General features: G+C 35.8%; 1 protein-coding gene across 1 annotated transcript in view; it reads right to left on the reverse strand.

The window, feature by feature from the left end:
* Nucleotides 1–18,489, reverse strand: part of LOC145286341 (uncharacterized) — a 265,839-nt gene that overhangs the window by 159,884 nt on the left and 87,466 nt on the right. The window contains exon 10 of the mRNA XM_080135264.1: nt 9,344–9,493. Within this exon, the coding sequence (XP_079991390.1) occupies nt 9,344–9,493 (150 nt within the window). The remainder of the gene's footprint in view (nt 1–9,343; nt 9,494–18,489) is intronic.

An 18,489-nucleotide genomic window follows, 5' to 3' on the forward strand; every position in this document is an offset into this window, starting at 1 on the left:
AGGCAAAATAAGAAAACAGTGTAGGGAGAGAATAGTTAAGAAAGCCCGTCACATGTCAAGAAGGACTTTCTATATAACAAAGTATTATTTAGAAAAGCATTCTTTCTATATCTCATTCCCTATCACAGATGGTTACGTTTCCAACCCGTTTCCCAGACCAACAAGAACAACATGCATCACTTCTAGATCTGTTTCTGACCACAGTTCCCGATGACTGTGTAACGAAAGCCCACAGTCTACTTGGGAATGCTAAACATGCAGTGATAATGATTGAAATTGCCCTAAACTCTAGAGCCAAAACTAGGAGCCATTGCTCAAAACAACGAGATATTATAAAAAGACTGACTGGGAAGCCATTAGGGATCTCACCAAAGACGCCCCATGGCAAAATATCTTTTCTCTTCCTGCTGAAGAGTACGAAGATGAGACCATTGAATGGTTCAAAACTGCAACTGAAGCACATGTTCCCACGTGCAAATTTTATAGCAAGCCCCACTCTTCCTAATGGTTTACTTCTACTTGTGCAGTTGCCATTGCGCAAAGACAGCATGCATACCGCAGGTTTAACTGACATGTCCAGTTCAAACAGACAGAAGTATATAGAAGCCAGAAGTAACTGTAAGAAAGAAATAGCGACAGCTAAGAGAGAATTTACTGAAACCACCAAAAACCGCATCAAAGCACAGAAATTAGGAAATCGTGACTTCTGGAAAATCTACAAAAGTGTAGTAAATAATGGGCAATCAACAATTCCCCCACTATCCAACAATCATGAGGTTGTTTGCTCAGCAACCGAAAAGGCTAACATGCTTGCCAGTCGGTTTGCCTCCAACTCCACACTGGACCCTGCTACCCACCCCCTCCCTAACTTTCCTTTGTGGACAGACGCCACACTAGACGATCTGAAAATCACCCCTTCTCAGGTGCATGCTATCATAAAAAATCTTGACTCTTCGAAGTATGTCGACCTGATCTCATCCCGGCTGTGCTATTAAAAAAGTGCTCAGCCGAAGTAGCTCCAGTTCTCTCCAAACTTTACAACAAATGCCCTAATGAATCTTGCTTTCCTGCCTGCTGGATAACTGCTTCTGTGGTACCAGTTTTCAAGAATTCTGGCGAAAGAACTGACCATGTAAATTATTGCCCCATTAGCCTCCTCCCACTTTTCGCCAAAATATTTGTGTTCATTATTAACCAAGCTCTAGTCCATCACCTTACAAGTGCTAAACTTCTTACCGACCAACAATATGGATTTAAGCAAGCCCATTCCACAGCAGAGATCCTAACTGTAATCTCTGAACGTATATACCAGGGGAGGGTAGAGCGGTAGCTCTAGATATATCTAAGGCTTTTGACAGGGTATGGTATAAAGGTCTTCTCAGGAAAATCAGATCATACGGCATCACTGGTAGAATACTTAACATAATTAAATCCTTCTCGACGGTCGTACATCTAAACAATATGATATAAATGCGGGAGTGCCCCAGTGGTCTATCCTTGGACCTCTATTGTTCCTAATATTCATTAATGACCTCCCTGACAAAACTATCTGTGAGATGGGTATATATGCTGATGACACCACGCTCTATAACAGACACAACAGGAAAACAAATGAACACATATCTAAGGAAATGGCAGAAACACTAGAGGATGACCTCCAACCTGTAGTGGAATAGGGACAAGACTAAACTTGTTTCCTTCAATAACTACAAGAAACCTTCTCTGCCCTCAATAGCAATGGCCAAAGACTCTTTATCTGAAAGTACATCTTTTAAACTCCTCGGCCTAACGTTCACAGGGAACATGAGTTGGAACAATTACATTGAGAACATTACCAGGACCGCTGTGAGGAAGGTAGGTTCTCTCTACCATGCTAGAAAGCTACTAACGCCCGAAAGTAACTTGTACCTCTATAAGGCCACCATTCGCCCATGGATGGAGTATTGTTCTTATATTTGGGTTGGTGCATCTGCTCCTAGTCTCTCACTCCTAGACAAGATTCAAAAGAGAGTCGTCAACCTGATAAGTCATGAACTGTCATCTAAGCTTCAGCCTCTGTCCCATCAACGAAATGTTGCATCCCTCTGCCTGTTCTTCAAGTACTTTAACTGTGAATGCTCCGACGAACTGCAAGCAACCCCCTCGACGTGAATACTCCAACAAGCAGCTAAATCCCACCCCTTCACAGTAGAGATCCCTAGATTTAAGAGAGACTTCTACTCCAGTAGTTTCTTCCCCAGAACCGCTAGACTTTGGAATTCTCTTCCGGGTTGCTGCTTCCCCAACTGCACTGACATGCAGAAGTTCAAGTGTAACATGAACCAACATCCTGCTGCCCAACTCACTACATAGTACCCCTGTAGCTTATGTCCCTGATAGTAGCTCCCTCCATCAAAGTGGCAATGTGCCTTGTTTGGGGTGAAAATTTAATAAAAAACAAACAAAAAAAGCCAAACATTAAAAAGGATTTCTGTTAACTATTCTGTACCTTCACTCTTTGAAAAAATATTCATATTTTTTCTCACAATTATACGCATTTCATCGATTGTTAGATTGATTTGTGTTATTGTAAAAGAAAAACAAATTACTGATACTACTACTACTACTACTAGTGCTACTATACTACTACTACAAATACTATTACTACTACTACTAATAATAATAACAGCGAATATATTAATCCCTTTAGCTAAATCACTTTCCTGAAATGGGATTCTACATTTAAAAAAAAAAAATCATCTTGTGAAAAAGAAAAAAAAAACAATTATTTTATAATTTTGCGTTGTAAAACTGTTTCACATATCAAATCTACGTAAAATAATACTCATTTCCAGCCAATTCTTGCTTAATCGCTTTAAAATCGAAAATTAAACAAAATCCTCTTAGAGCATAACATTTTCGATCGATTGTTAACATTTATTCATGTGTTTCTACCAGCGTTCGTTTAAGTTAAAATTTTGAGCGGTTATCAATGGTCCTTCTGACGGGATTGTTGGGCAGCCATTTTAAAAATTCTAACTCAACGAGGAGACACTAAATTTGTTTTAACCCAAAACGCACTTCAAAAGAAGTGTAAACATAAATTAATTTATTCAGGGTTTCACTCTCATTTTTAGGACCTCTTCACCAGGAGGCTCGGACGAAAAAAAAGCAACCATTTTAGTATTTAGCTAGATAAATATATAAAGATTCTTGTAAAAATAAATTTTATTTATTTTTATTCATTAGAAAAGTATTTCCCCAGTACACAACAAATAGATTAATCAAAAAAGTTATTTTTGCTCTAGAAGTAAAACATCGACTTCAGTTCCATTGTTGGATTTTTAAACATAATAAACATGGTTTTTCATATGTACTTTTATCGCTAGATAAAAATGTATAAATAATTTTTTTCTGTAGAGATTTCTTTATATGACTGAAGTGCATTGCCGTACATTGTGGCATACCTTTTGGCGAACCAAAGTGGCGAATTGAAAGTTAGCATGCTGGTGTCCCAAAAGTAATTACCCGAGGATTGGTATGTAAAATAAGAAAACAGTGTTGGGAGAGAATAGTTAATAAAGTCCGTCTCATGTCAAGAATGCGTTTCTGCATCAAAACGTACTATTCACAAAAGCATTCTTAACATTAAGAGGGATTTCTGTTAACTATTCTGTACCTTTTCTCTTTGAAAAAATGTTAATATTTTTTTCTCACAATTATACACGTTTGGTCGATTGTTAGATTAATTTGTGTCACTGTAAAAGAACAAATTTCAGATACTACTACTACTACTACTACTACTACTACTACTACTACTAATAATAATAATAATAATGATAATAGCAGCAGCAACAGCAAATATATTAATCCTTTTAGCTCCAAAATGAGATTCTACATTTTTAAATGATTATGTGGCAAAAACAAAACAATTATTTTAAAATTTTGTGTTGGAAAACTGTTTTGCACATAAAATTAACATAAAATGATACTCATTTCCAGCCCATTCTTGCTTAATCGCTCAAAAATTGAAAATCAAACAAAATACTCATACATCATAACATTTTGGATCGATTGTTAACATTTATTTATTTGTTTCTACCAGCGTTTGTTTAATTTTCAATTTTGAGCAGTTATCAATGGTCCTTCTGACAGGATTGTTGGCCAGCCATTTTAAAAATTCTAACTCAAAGAGAGGATATTTACTGTTAATTATATTAATAAATGCCCTAATCCCATTGTACTATTTTGGGGTTACGTGTATAAGTGTAAATGTAGATATAATTTTCTTTTAATAAAGAAATCTTCAGAATGTTTCGCTTTATGTATCTCATCGAAGATTTTGATGAACTCATCGGAGATTTTCATCTATATTTTTCACTTGCATCCAAAGAGAATGACCATAAAACTAATTATTTCTGAAGAAGCCGATGACAGACACAGCCAATGTATAGCTAGCGCCAACAAAATTTAAAATCCCCGTCCAGAGCATTTAAAATCTTTTAATAATAAAGTAGACCTCCTCGGATGGGGACATATAGACATTTAGTGTAGAGACGTGAAAAGTTTACAAAGGGAATAGGCAAGTTATTTCTCGATAAATGACCAATAAATAAAATATATTAAACTCTGATAATCAATGTTAAATCTGTAAATGAGATTCATAACCCACTCTGTGGCCCTTCCCAGTCTTATCTTGTAAATGAACGACTTCTAATAAAAAAGAAACAATTTGTGTCTGTTTCATTTTGTCAAAAAAAAATTAAAAGAATCGGTTTGGAATCTGTTATACCAGCCTTCCTTGAACAAAGGAATTTACACCGATTAGCACTATAAATAGCGCTAGTAATTCCAACACCAGCGAGAGAGATGCGACTGCACTTCAATTGCTAGCCGAGTGCCCAGCAGATATACACGGTTTCCTACCTTTGCTCATTATTGTTAATACACTTGTTCCTTACCCGAACCTTGACAGGGCCGAAAAAGCAAGAAATTTTGCCATGCGAAAATCAAACAACCTCTTTGGAATTGATCTGTTCGAAAAGTTTAGACTATGGTATCGCCGTTTAAGCTCATTTTGCCAAAAGGTTGAGGATTCGAATGTGAATGCAGAAAACGTAAGAGGGCGTTAAAAGGGAATTTCCCAGACGTATTTTCAGGCGGGGTGGGAAAGTGTACAAAAGCGGTAGCAAAATTGGACGTAAAAGTAAATGAACAGCCAATGTTCAGAAAGAAAAGAAATGTTCCATACGCCATTATAGAACAGATAGACGATGAATTAGAAAGACTCGAAAACATGGGTGTCATCGGGAAAATTGATCACAGTGAGTGGGCTGCACCAACGGTTTTTACATCAAAAAGAAGAGTAAGGAGATTCGGGTTTGCGCTGACTTCGCGACAGGCTTAAACACAAAATGGAAAATATCTTTTATACATCAGTTTAAAACAAAAAATACAAATATCGTGTAATACAAAAGAAAAGGAAATCATTTCTCCATATTTTGAAATACGAAAGAAACAAATATCCATAACTTTATATTCATTTGAAATTTAAAGTAAAAAAATTGCTCTAAATGTGTAAGTTTGGAATAGCAAAGAGAAATAATCATACGTCTACTTGCATCAGTTTGAAATAGAAAATAAAAATTCTCATCACAAAATATACATCAGTTTGAAATTAACAGAAACATTGCTATAAGTTTCGAATATAAAATGAAAACATTTGAAATACAAAAAACCATTACTTTATATGCATCATTTATTTATTATTTTTAACTTATATTCATCCACAAACAAGGCATATTGCCACTGAGGCGTAATGGATTACTGTGGATTAGGGGACTACTTTATAGAGGCATCTTAAGTGGGGAGATGTGTAAGAAGACGTCTGTTCACATTATATTGGAATTTCTTCATGTTAGCATGCAGAAATTCCGAAGACAAGCGGTTTGATGAAAAAACGTTATTAGAATTTTTAAAAAATCCGATATCTTTACATTAGGTTTGTTGAAGCACATTCTGTTGAAACATTTGTAAACAAGCACAGGGATGGAACAGGGGTTGAAGGTTGATAGACAGTGCAGGAGCTGTTAGGTTAGCGACTCTTTTTTATATACTGTACAAAAGGGAGAGAATAGTATTAGCGCATTCGCCCATATTTGGAAACGATATTCTAGCTATGAAATAAGGGTGGTTTTTTTTGTAGAGATATAAGATACTGACACATATACAAATGTTTCTAGACTGGTAGAGGGATCCCACTTTTTTGGAGTAGATTTGGCAGTATCTTCTATGTATTTATTCCAATTCATGGTGCCTAGGAATGTTAAACTGAAGAGTTAATTTTGAAAAAATTGTTAATAATTAATTTGCCTATTATTATTATTTCAAATATTTGCAAATAATTGGGAATTTCTTTAAATTACACACCCTTTTAAAAATAGATTTATTTGGAAAGCAAATTATTTCATTATCCAAACACATAATTTGGGGAATTTATAAAATACTATAAAAACAAATTTTGCTAAATTTCAAAATGCAGTAATCAAACATATTTTGCTGATTTATAATAAATATTTGCAATAAATACTTGTGCAAATTTATGATATACGATTTTTTCTAATTTTAAAAATTCGATAGAAACGAATTTTACCGATAAAAATGCAATAAAAATCAATCTTGCTGATTTATACAATGCAATGAAATAAATTTTGCTGATTTATATTATGTAATAAAAATGCTCTATTCATTGATAAATTGTAATAAAAACGAATTTTGCTGATTTACAAAATTCAATAAAATAATTTTGCTGGTTACTAAAATGCAATAAAAACGAAATTTGCTGATTTCTGAAAAAAAATAAATAATAATTTTGCTGGTTAATAAAAGTGTTATGAAGATTAAAGTTTTCGTTTTATAAAACGAATTTATAAAATTTTTTTTTTTTTTTTTTTTTACACAGTGGTCACCACTTATCAAGGCCCTGAAGCCACTCAGGGATAAGGGTTATTGCAAGTACATTAAGATAGTGAGGAGATTTGCTGAAGTGTTTACTTAAGGGGGCGGTTCATTAGGAATTTGTTAACATTGGACTTGAAGACATCCAAATTGTAGTCCGGAGGGAAGCAGGCAGACGGAACAGAGTTCCACAGGCGTGCAGTTCTAAGAAAGAAGCTTTGTTCATGGAATCCGCGTTTTGATTTAGGCACAATATAGAGTGGGGGAAATTTTTCACAGTGGATTCAGCTAGATGGGTGTTTCTCGTGAAAGATTGGCGAGGGGGCACCAGGGATTGGAGTTCAGACGAGCATCTGCCATGGAAATAACGATAAAACAAGGATAGGCTCGCAACGTCTCTTCTGTGGGAGAGAGGTTGCAGGGTAGAGAAAAGTGCATCCCCCACTAAGCCACGAAGTCTATTTTGTACTCTGTCAAGGCAGGATAGGCTGTTTTTAGCAGCTCCTGCCCAGATATGGCAACAGTATTCCATCCTTGGACGTACTTGGCTTTTATATAGATAGAGAATTGCATCAGTAGTGAGATATCTTCTGGAGCGGTAGAAGGATCCCACCATCTTTCCAGCGACCTTGGCAACAGACTTGATGTACGTGTTCCATTTAAGATCAGGAGTAAAGGTCAAACCCAGAAGCTTGTCAAAACACGGAGCCTCACCCAGACGAGAGCCATCCATCACAATTGATGCCAGATGGGGATCAGAGCGTTGATGATGTAAGGATAGGAGTTTGGTTTTGGATGCATTAAAGGTAACCAGCCACATCTTCCCCCACTGAACCACGCGCTCGAGATCAGAGGAGAGAGAATCAGAGAGAACTTTGTCATTTACAGCTTTTGATGTGTTGCCGTAGATGGTTGTGTCATCAGCATAGATGTCAATGAATGATTTAAGTATGTGTTTAGGGAGGTCATTGATGTAGATCAGGAAGAGAGTTGGGCCCAGGATTGACCCCTGGGGGACTCCAGCATTTATATTGCAGGCCTCCGATTTTTGTCCATCGACCACTACTCTTATGAGCCTATCGGAGAGAAATGATTTAATGATTGAGAAAACATTCCCCGTTATACCGTAGCTGGAAATCTTGTGAAGTAGACCCTTATGCCATACCTTGTCAAAGGCCTTTGATATATCAAGAGCAATTGCCCTAGAAAGAAAGCCTTTGTCAAGAGATTTACTTACCCTGTGGGATATAACTGTCAGCACATCTGCGGTAGATCTTGCAGAGCGGAAACCATATTGTGTGTCACTAAGAAGGTTATTCCTGCTGAGGTGGTTGACTATTTCTCTATTTAATATGGATTCCAGCAACTTACTCATAACACACAGGAGACTTATAGGTCTGTATTGAGAGGGAGATGACTTATCACCTGAATTCTTAAATATAGGGCAAACTGAAGAGGTCTTCCAGGGAGTCGGAAAGCACTTCTCCTTAAGGCAGCGCTTAAATAGTTTCGTAAGTATGGGAGCAAGTTCTGTTTGAAGCTTTTTTAACACTATAATTGGAATGCCATCAGGCCCAGTTGCTTTACTGGAATCTAGGTTCTTGATTAGCTTGGCGACCTCATGCACGGATATGTGTATGCTACCTAGCTTGTTCTGTGTTATAGGAGGAAATATGGGGAGTTGATGGCCTTCGTCGCATAGGGTAGAATTAGCTGCAAAGTTCTTTGCAAATAGTTTGGCCTTGTTTGACGCTGACGAGGTGACCTCTGGTCCATTGATAATGGTTGGTATAGAACGCACACTTCTGTTCAAGATCCTATTTGTTATTTGCCAAAACTGGTGGGATCCAAGCCGCTGATCAGCTACCTTGGATTTAACAGACTGGGCATATAGCTCTCTTGCATTTTTTATTACTCTTTTACATTGGTTGCTGGCAGACCTGAAAGCAGCTTTAGTTTCAGTGCATCTATTACGTTGGTAGCTATGGAAAAAGTGATTTCTGTGAGCGATAGCAGCAGCACATTCTGGGGAGAACCATGGCTGGCTGTTAGGTTTTTGTTGAAATATTTTGGATGGTATGAATTGGTCTATGCCTACAATTAACCATTCGGTCAGATCTGATACTATAGAGGACACATCCTTTTTAAACATGGAGTGCAGAGGTAAATCAGATATGAATGTACGGAAGCTATCCCAGTTAGCCATAGAGTATCGGTATACAGTACGGTGGAGGGGTACGTCTGGGGGCTTCTTACATTTCGTTTTTATCTTAACTGATACGACGGAGTGGTCGGAGGATCCTAGAGGAGACAATGGAAATAGAATTTAGCTAATTCATAAAAGACAATAGAAATACATTTTAAGAACAAATAAAGAAACATTGTAGTTTGTATCAAATTGACTTACTCATTTGACAATATTCTCCTCTGTAACCAAATCCGCACCCCTTCTGTTGGCATTGACCATTTTTTCCAAAATCACAAGACGAAATCTTTTTACAGTTGCAGTAATATCGGTTGTCTGGTCCAAAATATCTCATATCTATGCCGCAACCCTCTAAAAAATAAAATCAAAGCATTAAAATCTTATGTTTCAGTATTTATATGAGGATCAATGAATTATTCAAACTACTTTAATCTTCAGAACGACTTTTAGTCTTCAGTGAATTATTGAAGACTAACCAAAGATAGAGAAAGCGTCTCGATTCATGCACTTATTGACGAAATTCATTAGAAATAATTTTCCTCAGATTTGTTGGATAATTTTTTTCCAAATAATGTTTTTAAAGGAAATAATAACATCTTTGAAAACAATATTTCATAAAATTAGTTTGCAAATTTTATAAAACCAAATAATGTTATATAATTTTTTTTATTAAATGAATAAAATCTCTTTTTTTAACTTTCGATATAAAATACTCTTTTCAAAGAAGAATTTTGGCTTTTTTTTTCTTTTCTTTATTTTTTTGGTGGTATTAACCCCGAGGGACCGATCCTCTTCGAAAATGTTAGAAACTTTTTTTCTGTAGTTTAATGAAGAATGTTAGAAAACCAAATAATGATACATATTTTTCATTAAATGAATAAAATCATGTTTCCTGAAATTTTTTGTGTAAGACACATTTAAAAAAAAAACGTTTTCTTTATTTTTCTTCTTTATCGAAAAAAGAGAAAAATATACGTCCAATGTTATTGGTGTTGTAAAGTTTGAAATCGATGTATTTATTTGATGTTTTTACTCATTTAATTATTGTTATTATTAGATTCTCTGACAATTTTTAAAGTCTTCTATTGAGTTTTGACGTCTTGTTCTCACAGCTTATACGAAAAACACTGAATCCTGGCCAGTGAGGTTTGCAGACACACGTTGCATAGAGAAAATTAGTATAATAGTTATGTAATGTGAGACATCATAGAAATGTTTAGTCTGGACAGGATACTTCGATGATATGGCCATGTTGAGAAAAAGGAAGGATGAAATGTTGAAGAGGAAGGTCAAGAAAAATATAGCAGAACGTGAAAAGAATGGATTTAAGAGAAATAAGGGATAAATAAAGATGGGTCAGTTTTAAGGTCATTTTTTTAAAAGATAACCAACACATGCTACTATGTGAAGCGGAAGAGGTTAAACTGATGATGATGATGATGATGATGATGATGATGATGATGATGAAAAAAAAGAAGGAACAACGGTTATATTTTTGAATTCAAGTGTTTCGTCATTACTAAATTTTTAACTGATCACGGAAGCATTTCTTACGCCAGTTACGCTATTTCTAAGTGAAAAAAAACCTTAACGATTCGAAATAATCTTTCATCCTCGACTGCTTGCAAATGAGATCTTTCTATAATTTTGGATTACACACATTAAGGATTTTAATTTGGATCTATTTGTCAACATTATAAATCCGAATTCTTCTCATGAGAACATTGACACTTATGATCATTTCGCTTTGGAAGTACCTAGCCACTCCATACCCTTTCATCTGGATTTTTAATCTTTAATTTATTTTTTAATCTGTCATTTTTCATTTCCTTTTAACCCCATTTTATGAACTCTTCCCACTAAAACTTTTTTTTTGCATATATGATTAGTTTTCATATAATGCAGTTTCAATTTATACCAGTACCAGCAAATTCATAGCTTCACAGTAATATTTATTTGCTAATATCTTTCTTCTTTTTTTTTTTTTACACAGTGATCACCACTTATTAAGGCCCGGAAGCCACTCAGGGATAAGGGTTATTGCAAGTACATTACGTTAGTGTGGAGATTTGATGAAGTGTTTACTTAAGGGGGCGGTTCATTAGGAATTTGTTAACATTGGACTTGAAGACATCCAAGTTGTAGTCCGGAGGGAAGCAGGCAGACGGAACAGAGTTCCACAGGCGTGCAGTTCTAAGAAAGAAGCTTTGTTCATGGAATCCGCGTTTTGATTTAGGCACAGATATAGAGTGGGGGAAATTTTTGCACAGTGGATTCAGCTAGACGGGTGTTTTTCATTAAGGATTGGCGAGGGGGGACCAGAGATTGGAGTTCAGACGAGCACCTGCCATGGAAATAACGATAAAACAAGGATAGGCTCGCAACGTCTCTTCTGTGAGAGAGAGGTTGCAGGGTAGAGAAAAGGGCATCCCCCATTAAGCCACGAAGTCTATTTTGTACTCTGTCAAGGCAGGATAGGCTGTTTTTAGCAGCTCCTGCCCAGATATGACAACAGTATTCCATCCTTGGCGAGGGGGGGGGGTCAGAGATGAGAAGAACGCATTTTTTTAAAACACCGTGGATTAAATAAAACTTAATATTTATTTGAGCATTCTGTCAAATTATAGATTCTTGTAAAATATAATTTACAGTCTTAAATTGTGTTTTTCAATAACAAGCTCTATTTTCTGTTTTGGTTGTATTGAGTTTTTTTATTTGGTTGTGATTACAGAAGTGTATAGAAGCTTTTTGGATTGTAAACTTAATTTTTACTTCCTGGAGATATATATATATATATATATATATATATATATATATATATATATATATATATATGTTGTGGGGCCGAATGTTGGTGGCAATCGACCCTACAACTAAAAGATGACACAGGCAAGAAAAGACAATGACAAAGGCAAAGAAGAGATGACAAACGCCGCAGTTGATACAGTCGTGAACGAATATGAATCCGTCCAAGTTTATTTTTCGAAAAAAAAATCCTGAAAGGAATGTGGAAGGTCTTAGGCTGAGAGTTAAAGTCCAACTGGCGTTTTTGTCCGTCTGCTTTTTTTTGCAAGTGCTGTCAACTGACTTTCTTCAGTCGACTTCAGGAAGTTTTTGATTACAGTTTCGCTTAATATCTTGATGCTTTCATATACTTCAGTTCAAATTGCATTTTAATTACTTAAAACAGTGAAGCGTCTCGTGTGTAAAAAATAATAACCAATTCCCCAATTTCTTAGTCGATAAACAAATTAAACTAACAGTTAGAAACCTAGACTAAACCAAAAATAACCAAGTTAACAATGCTCCCCCTTAAGTTATCTATCGCAATTTACATATTTATATCTATATATGTGTTGTAATGTAAATTTATAAATTAATAAAAAAAGAACTGTAGCTTCCATTCCACTTTGTAACTCACACTTTTAAAGCATTGTGCATTAAACACATATTTATTTTTAGACACGAGATGCTTCACTATTTGAATGTAATTTGAACTGAATCATATAAAAGCATCAAAATTTTAAACGAAACAGTAATCAAAAACTGCCTGAGAAATTACAACAAAGATGATTAAGCAAAAACACTGTGCTGTTCAGCAATGTCTATCTAAATGAAAACATGCTGCCTAAATACACAATATATATATATATATATATATATATATATATATATATATATATATAGTAATCCACATACAGTACTGTTTCGCAGCTCATCAGTGCGGTTAGAAAAACAACTACCTCAAGCCAGAATCGAAATCCTACCACCCAAAGGTCAGTGGGAGCTTCTAACCATTGCGCTATTCGGCTACTGCTATGCGAGCAACGAATTAACAATGTTTTAACATTTTCCAAATACCTAAGCTCAATTTGTTTACACAAAGAGTATCGCTTCATATGCTAATGGAAATTTGTATATCACTTCCCAATATGCTCAACCCAAGATAGGGGGTATAGTCTTGGAAGTGTTAAACTTTAAAACTATATAAAAAAAACTTATTTAATTTTTTTTATTTTATTATCATTCGTTTAATCAGTAAGTCATTTAATCACCTACAATCGCTGTATCAACTTGCTTTTTCAAATTCACAATAGTCCTTATGTTATTTCAGGGACTATCAGTTGTTTACCATGAAACACTGTTTCGGGGATTTAAAATATAACTATATTAAATCATGGTTCTTTAGCAGTGTTAATCAAACACCAGTTCCTTGAATCAGAGAAACAAAAAAAGATTTTGTTCTGGATATTGGATCTAGTTTCCTACTCCGGATTAATTTGGTTAACCTATCCATGCTATCAAAAAACGTCTTTATTATCTGTGAGATTCGTCCCTGTCTCCAAATTCAAAATGAATATATTTTTTCAATTTCCATTATACTACTTATCACTCCCTGTTTTTGTTACTGCTTTATTTATATATTTGCATTTTTATTTACTTATTTAAAATATATAAAAGTTAAAAATGTTTATATATATATATATTAGCAAAAGTACCCGTCGTTGACTGGGTTCAAAAACAGCCTACAGAAAATGGACTCTGATTTATGAAAGTATGATAGGTTATGAAAAGGAAGGGATGTAAAGAGATAGCTTCAAATTTGGGGGTATCAAAACCAAAGCAAAATATGATGAAAGTATAAATAAAATAGATAAACCCCAGAATTTATTATACCATACGTGTTCACACTGAAACACTTATCACAATATTTTGTGGATCTATATTAAAAAACCGTTTTAAACTTTGTGACATATTTCCATTATGCGGTCAGGCGCGAATGAACACCCCATAATTTTATTATACCATATTTCTTCAAACTGAAACATAATTATCACAGATAAATATGAAAAGTCTTTATTAAAGTTTGTGCCTATTTCCATTCTATGGAGGCCAGGCGCGAACGCAGACCCCACAATTTTATTATACGATCTCTATTTAAGTTAAAACATACTTATCAAAGTATTCTTATGTACATCTATATCAAATACCCTTGTAAACGTTTTTTTTTTTCATTTTTTATTTCCATACTTTGGGGGCCAGGCGCGAACGCAGACCCCACAATTTTTATGAACCACCATTCTGCCAGATCAAACATACCCATTCCTGATCCTTGATACATCTTCTATCATTATATGTAATCAGTTTTTTTTTAATAGTCAACCATATAGGAGCCTATTCGTGACCAGACACACACACACAGACGTTCAGCTTTATATTATAGATATATACATTTTTTATACACTTTATACATTACTAATATAGTTATTGATTTCCTTTATTAATAAACTAGCAGCAACGCCTAGTCAAACACAAAATCGAGTACACTCAATATCGTCTTACCATCAACGCTTACCCTGTGAATTTGGAGTATAGGAAATTCCCATATGCACAAAACAAAATCACTGAAAAAACAAAAATACCCTAATGTAAGAGTAAGGATAATGAGTAAATGTTGGATAAAATGATGGTTAAAATTATTACAAACTTGCCAGGATTCGAACTTGGAATCTTCTGATTTGTAATCAGACACGTTATTCACTGTGCCACAATCTCTGCCCATATGCTGAACGATGTTACCGAGACTGTATACAGACAGTGCTAAGTTCTGTTGGCATAGATAACTTTTTCGACAAGTTTACGAAACGGCCTCAAAACCCTTATTTCGGGATTTTTGTGTGACTCGGCGTTGTTTGTTATGAACCATATATAAATGAGGACAATCTAGGAACTCACACCTTTCAGGGAAAAAAAGAATTTTTCAATTTGGTGCATCCGTTCGAAAGTTTTATTGGTATATATATATATATATACACACACATAAATAAACATTTAGAATTTTATTAATAGTACAGATTCTGTTTAGTTTTAAATGATTCAACAGCATCAGGATGACGAACAAATGCTTTATTTAACTTTGGGCATGATCTGCTGATAACAAACACTATTCGCAAAAAGACGTCATGGATGCACCCTCGCTCAAAGCACTGGCATCTAATTGACTATATCATCATCAGGAAACGGGACAGACAGGACATACGTATCACTGGAGCCATGTGTGGAGTCAGGTGCTTGACAGACCACCGTCTCATAGTAGCTAAGCTCAATCAGCACATACAACCAAAGCGAAGACCCAAGGAATGGTAGCAACTAAACCACTGACTATCAACAAATTGAAAATAAAAACTGTCCAGAAATCTTTCTCTGAAACTCTGTTTCTTGAACCTGCTGGAATAGACAACCGAGATGTGGAAGACAATCTGCGAGACAGTGTACAACACAACCATGTAGTGTCTAGGGCCAATCTCCAGGAAACACAAAGATTACTCAGTTGCTAGAGGAAAAGCATTCTGCACTTAAAGCCCACATTGAAGATCCATCCTCCATGCTAAAGAAGGACACATGGAAGAGTTTGCATAGCAACGTTCAATTGAAGCTCAGACAGATGCATGATTCTTGGTTAAGCAAGAAATCAGGAGAAATTAAAATTTATACAGATAGGAACGATATGAAGAACTTCTATGATGATCTCAAGGAAATTTATGGTCCAAATCCATCCAAATCATCAGCTCTCCACAGTGCAGACAGATCCACTTTCCTCACTGACAAAGATGGGACCTGAGAAGATGAGTGGAGCATTTTAAAAGGGTACTAAACCGTCCCTCTACCATGAGTGATGAGGCTATTGACCGCCTCGCTCAAATTGCCGTAAATGAGGAAATGGATGAACTCCCAACCTTCAAAGAGACTGAAAAAGCAATCTGCCTGTTGTCCACTGAGAAGATGCCTGGCTCAGATTCTATCCCAGCTGAGATATATAAAAAGGGTTGCAAGACTCTGACTGAAAAACTCCATCAGCTTTTCCACATCATCTGGCAGAAGGAGGTACTTCCCCAAAATTTCAAAGATGCCTCCATCATACATCTATACAAGCACAAAGGTAACCACCAGACCTGCGATAATCACCGGGGAATATACCTGCTATGCATTGCAGACAAGGTTCTGGCCAGGGTAATGCTGAACAAGCTCATAGTTCATTTGGAAAAAACTTCTTGCCGGAGAGCCAATGTGAATTCCATAAGGATTGTGGTACTACTGATATAGTAAAATGTCAAGAACAAAATGCAGACCTATATTCCACCTATGTTGATCTGACTAAAGCCTTTGACAATGTAAGCAGGGAAGGCTTCTGGAGAATAATGACAAAGTATGGGTGTCCTAGAAAATTCATTGCCATCATACGTCAGTTTCATGATGGAATGATGGCCAGAGTGCAAAACGTCAGGGAGACCTCTGATCCTTTTAAAGTCACAAATCGAATGAAACAGGGGTGTGTTTTGGCTCTCACCTTGTTCAGGCTCATGTTCTCTGTGATGCTCATGGATGCCTTCGGAGATGCTGATGTTGGCATTGGATTCAGGTACAGATTTAACGAATCAGTTTTCAACCTCAGGAGGCTACAAGCAAAATCCAGGGTTGCAACAGACACTGTAAATGACTTTCTGTTTGCTGATGATTGTGCCCTTAACTCTACCTCTCAGGCAGGCATGCAACACATTGTAAACATATTCTTAGTTTGTGAAAATTTGGTCTCACAATAAATACCAAGAAGACTGTGGTGATGCATCAGCCTGCTCCAGGAAAACCACATGCAGAACCCAATATTTCCATCAATGTGAATGACAAGTTCACCTACCTTGACAGTACGCTCTCCGGCAATGTAGTAATTGAGGGTGATATCGAAACCAGACTCGAAAAAGCAAGCACTGCCTTTGGAAGACTCCACAAGAATGTATGGGACAGAAGAGGCATCACCTCCATGACAAAGATCAAAGTCTATAAAGCTGCCATACTCACCACCTTACTTTATGGGTGTGAGTCGTGAACTGTCTACCAACGGCATGTTAGAAAATTAAATCACTTCCACATCACCAGAGTGAGGAAACTGCTTGACATAGGCTGGCAGGAAAGGATATAAGATATAGAAGTCCTCACTCGTGCTGGACTCCCAAGCATCGCCACTACCCTGTTGAAGGTTCAACTTCGTTGGGCTAATCATGTAGTCTGCATGCCAGATTACAGACTACCCAAGAAGTTTCTGTTTACTGAGCTCCAACATGGCAAGCGCTCCCATGGCGGCCAGAGAAAACGATTTAAAGACATTCTGAAAGCATCACTGAAGGCCTTCAACGTTGTTCCGTCATCATGGAAGCAGACAGCTTTAGATAGAGCCAAGTAGGGGCTGCTGTTCATGACGGTGCCTGCAAACATGAAAGTAACCAAAAAGTTGCTGCAGAGAAGCACAGAAAAGAACAGGAAGGACAAAGTTTTGAAGCCCTCAACATCTGCTACCATTCCCTGTTCTCACTGCAGCAGAACTTTCCAAGCAAAGATTGGGCTTATCAGCCATCTCCGCACTCACAAATGATAACTCCTATCATCCCACCCAATAGAATGATCGGATCGTCTTCTTTGTTGGATGAACAACATATAGGGCAGGTACTATTTTTATGCGGCATATGAACTGTTTGAAAGGGCTTGTGTTCCTTTATATTCATAATTTAATTCTAACTCCTTTGGATATATAAGATGTTTATTTTTTTCAAATTTCTCGTTATCGTTTATAGATATAAGGTCCTCATGAAATCTTCTACAACCATGATAATTATATGTTCTATATATATATATATATATATATATACTCCAGTCTATGTAAATAAAGATTTGCTCAAAATGGTGCAGAATCTAAATCCATTTGAATGTCTACAGTTTGAAGTAATATTTTGTTTCCTTTTTGAAAATAACTTTCTTTAATAAGACTTATAAGTATTTTTAAAATACTATTTTTATTTTTGCAACAGAAATTTTTAGAATTTGAAAAGCATATATATATATATATATATATATATATATATATATATATATATATATATATATGTGTGTGTGTGTGTGTGTATATATATGTATGTATATATAGTCATCCATATACAGTACTGTTTCACTGTATCACAGCTCATCAGTTCGGCTAGACAGGCAACTACCTCAAGCCAGGACCGAAACCTGACCACCCAAACGACATCAAGGCTTCTCACTACTATAAGGCACTTTGTATGTATGTGTGTGTAAGTTCATTTCTTATGGACTCCAAAACGACAGGGGAAATATTTTGAAATTTCTTACAAATGTACTTTATATGTTTGGGAGTATCTTAGATAAATTTCATATCAGAGTAAACTCGATAAGTATCGATAATCCAAAAATTCCATTATATAAGGAAGAGTCCAATTTTGACTAAATCCAACATACATCACAAGAGTATTTGAGAAATTTTATCATCGCACAACCAA

The sequence above is a fragment of the Euprymna scolopes genome, chromosome 10 (genome assembly GCF_053919585.1).
Source record: "Euprymna scolopes isolate OS-2025 chromosome 10, ASM5391958v1, whole genome shotgun sequence".
NCBI classification, from domain to species: domain Eukaryota; kingdom Metazoa; phylum Mollusca; class Cephalopoda; order Sepiida; family Sepiolidae; genus Euprymna; species Euprymna scolopes.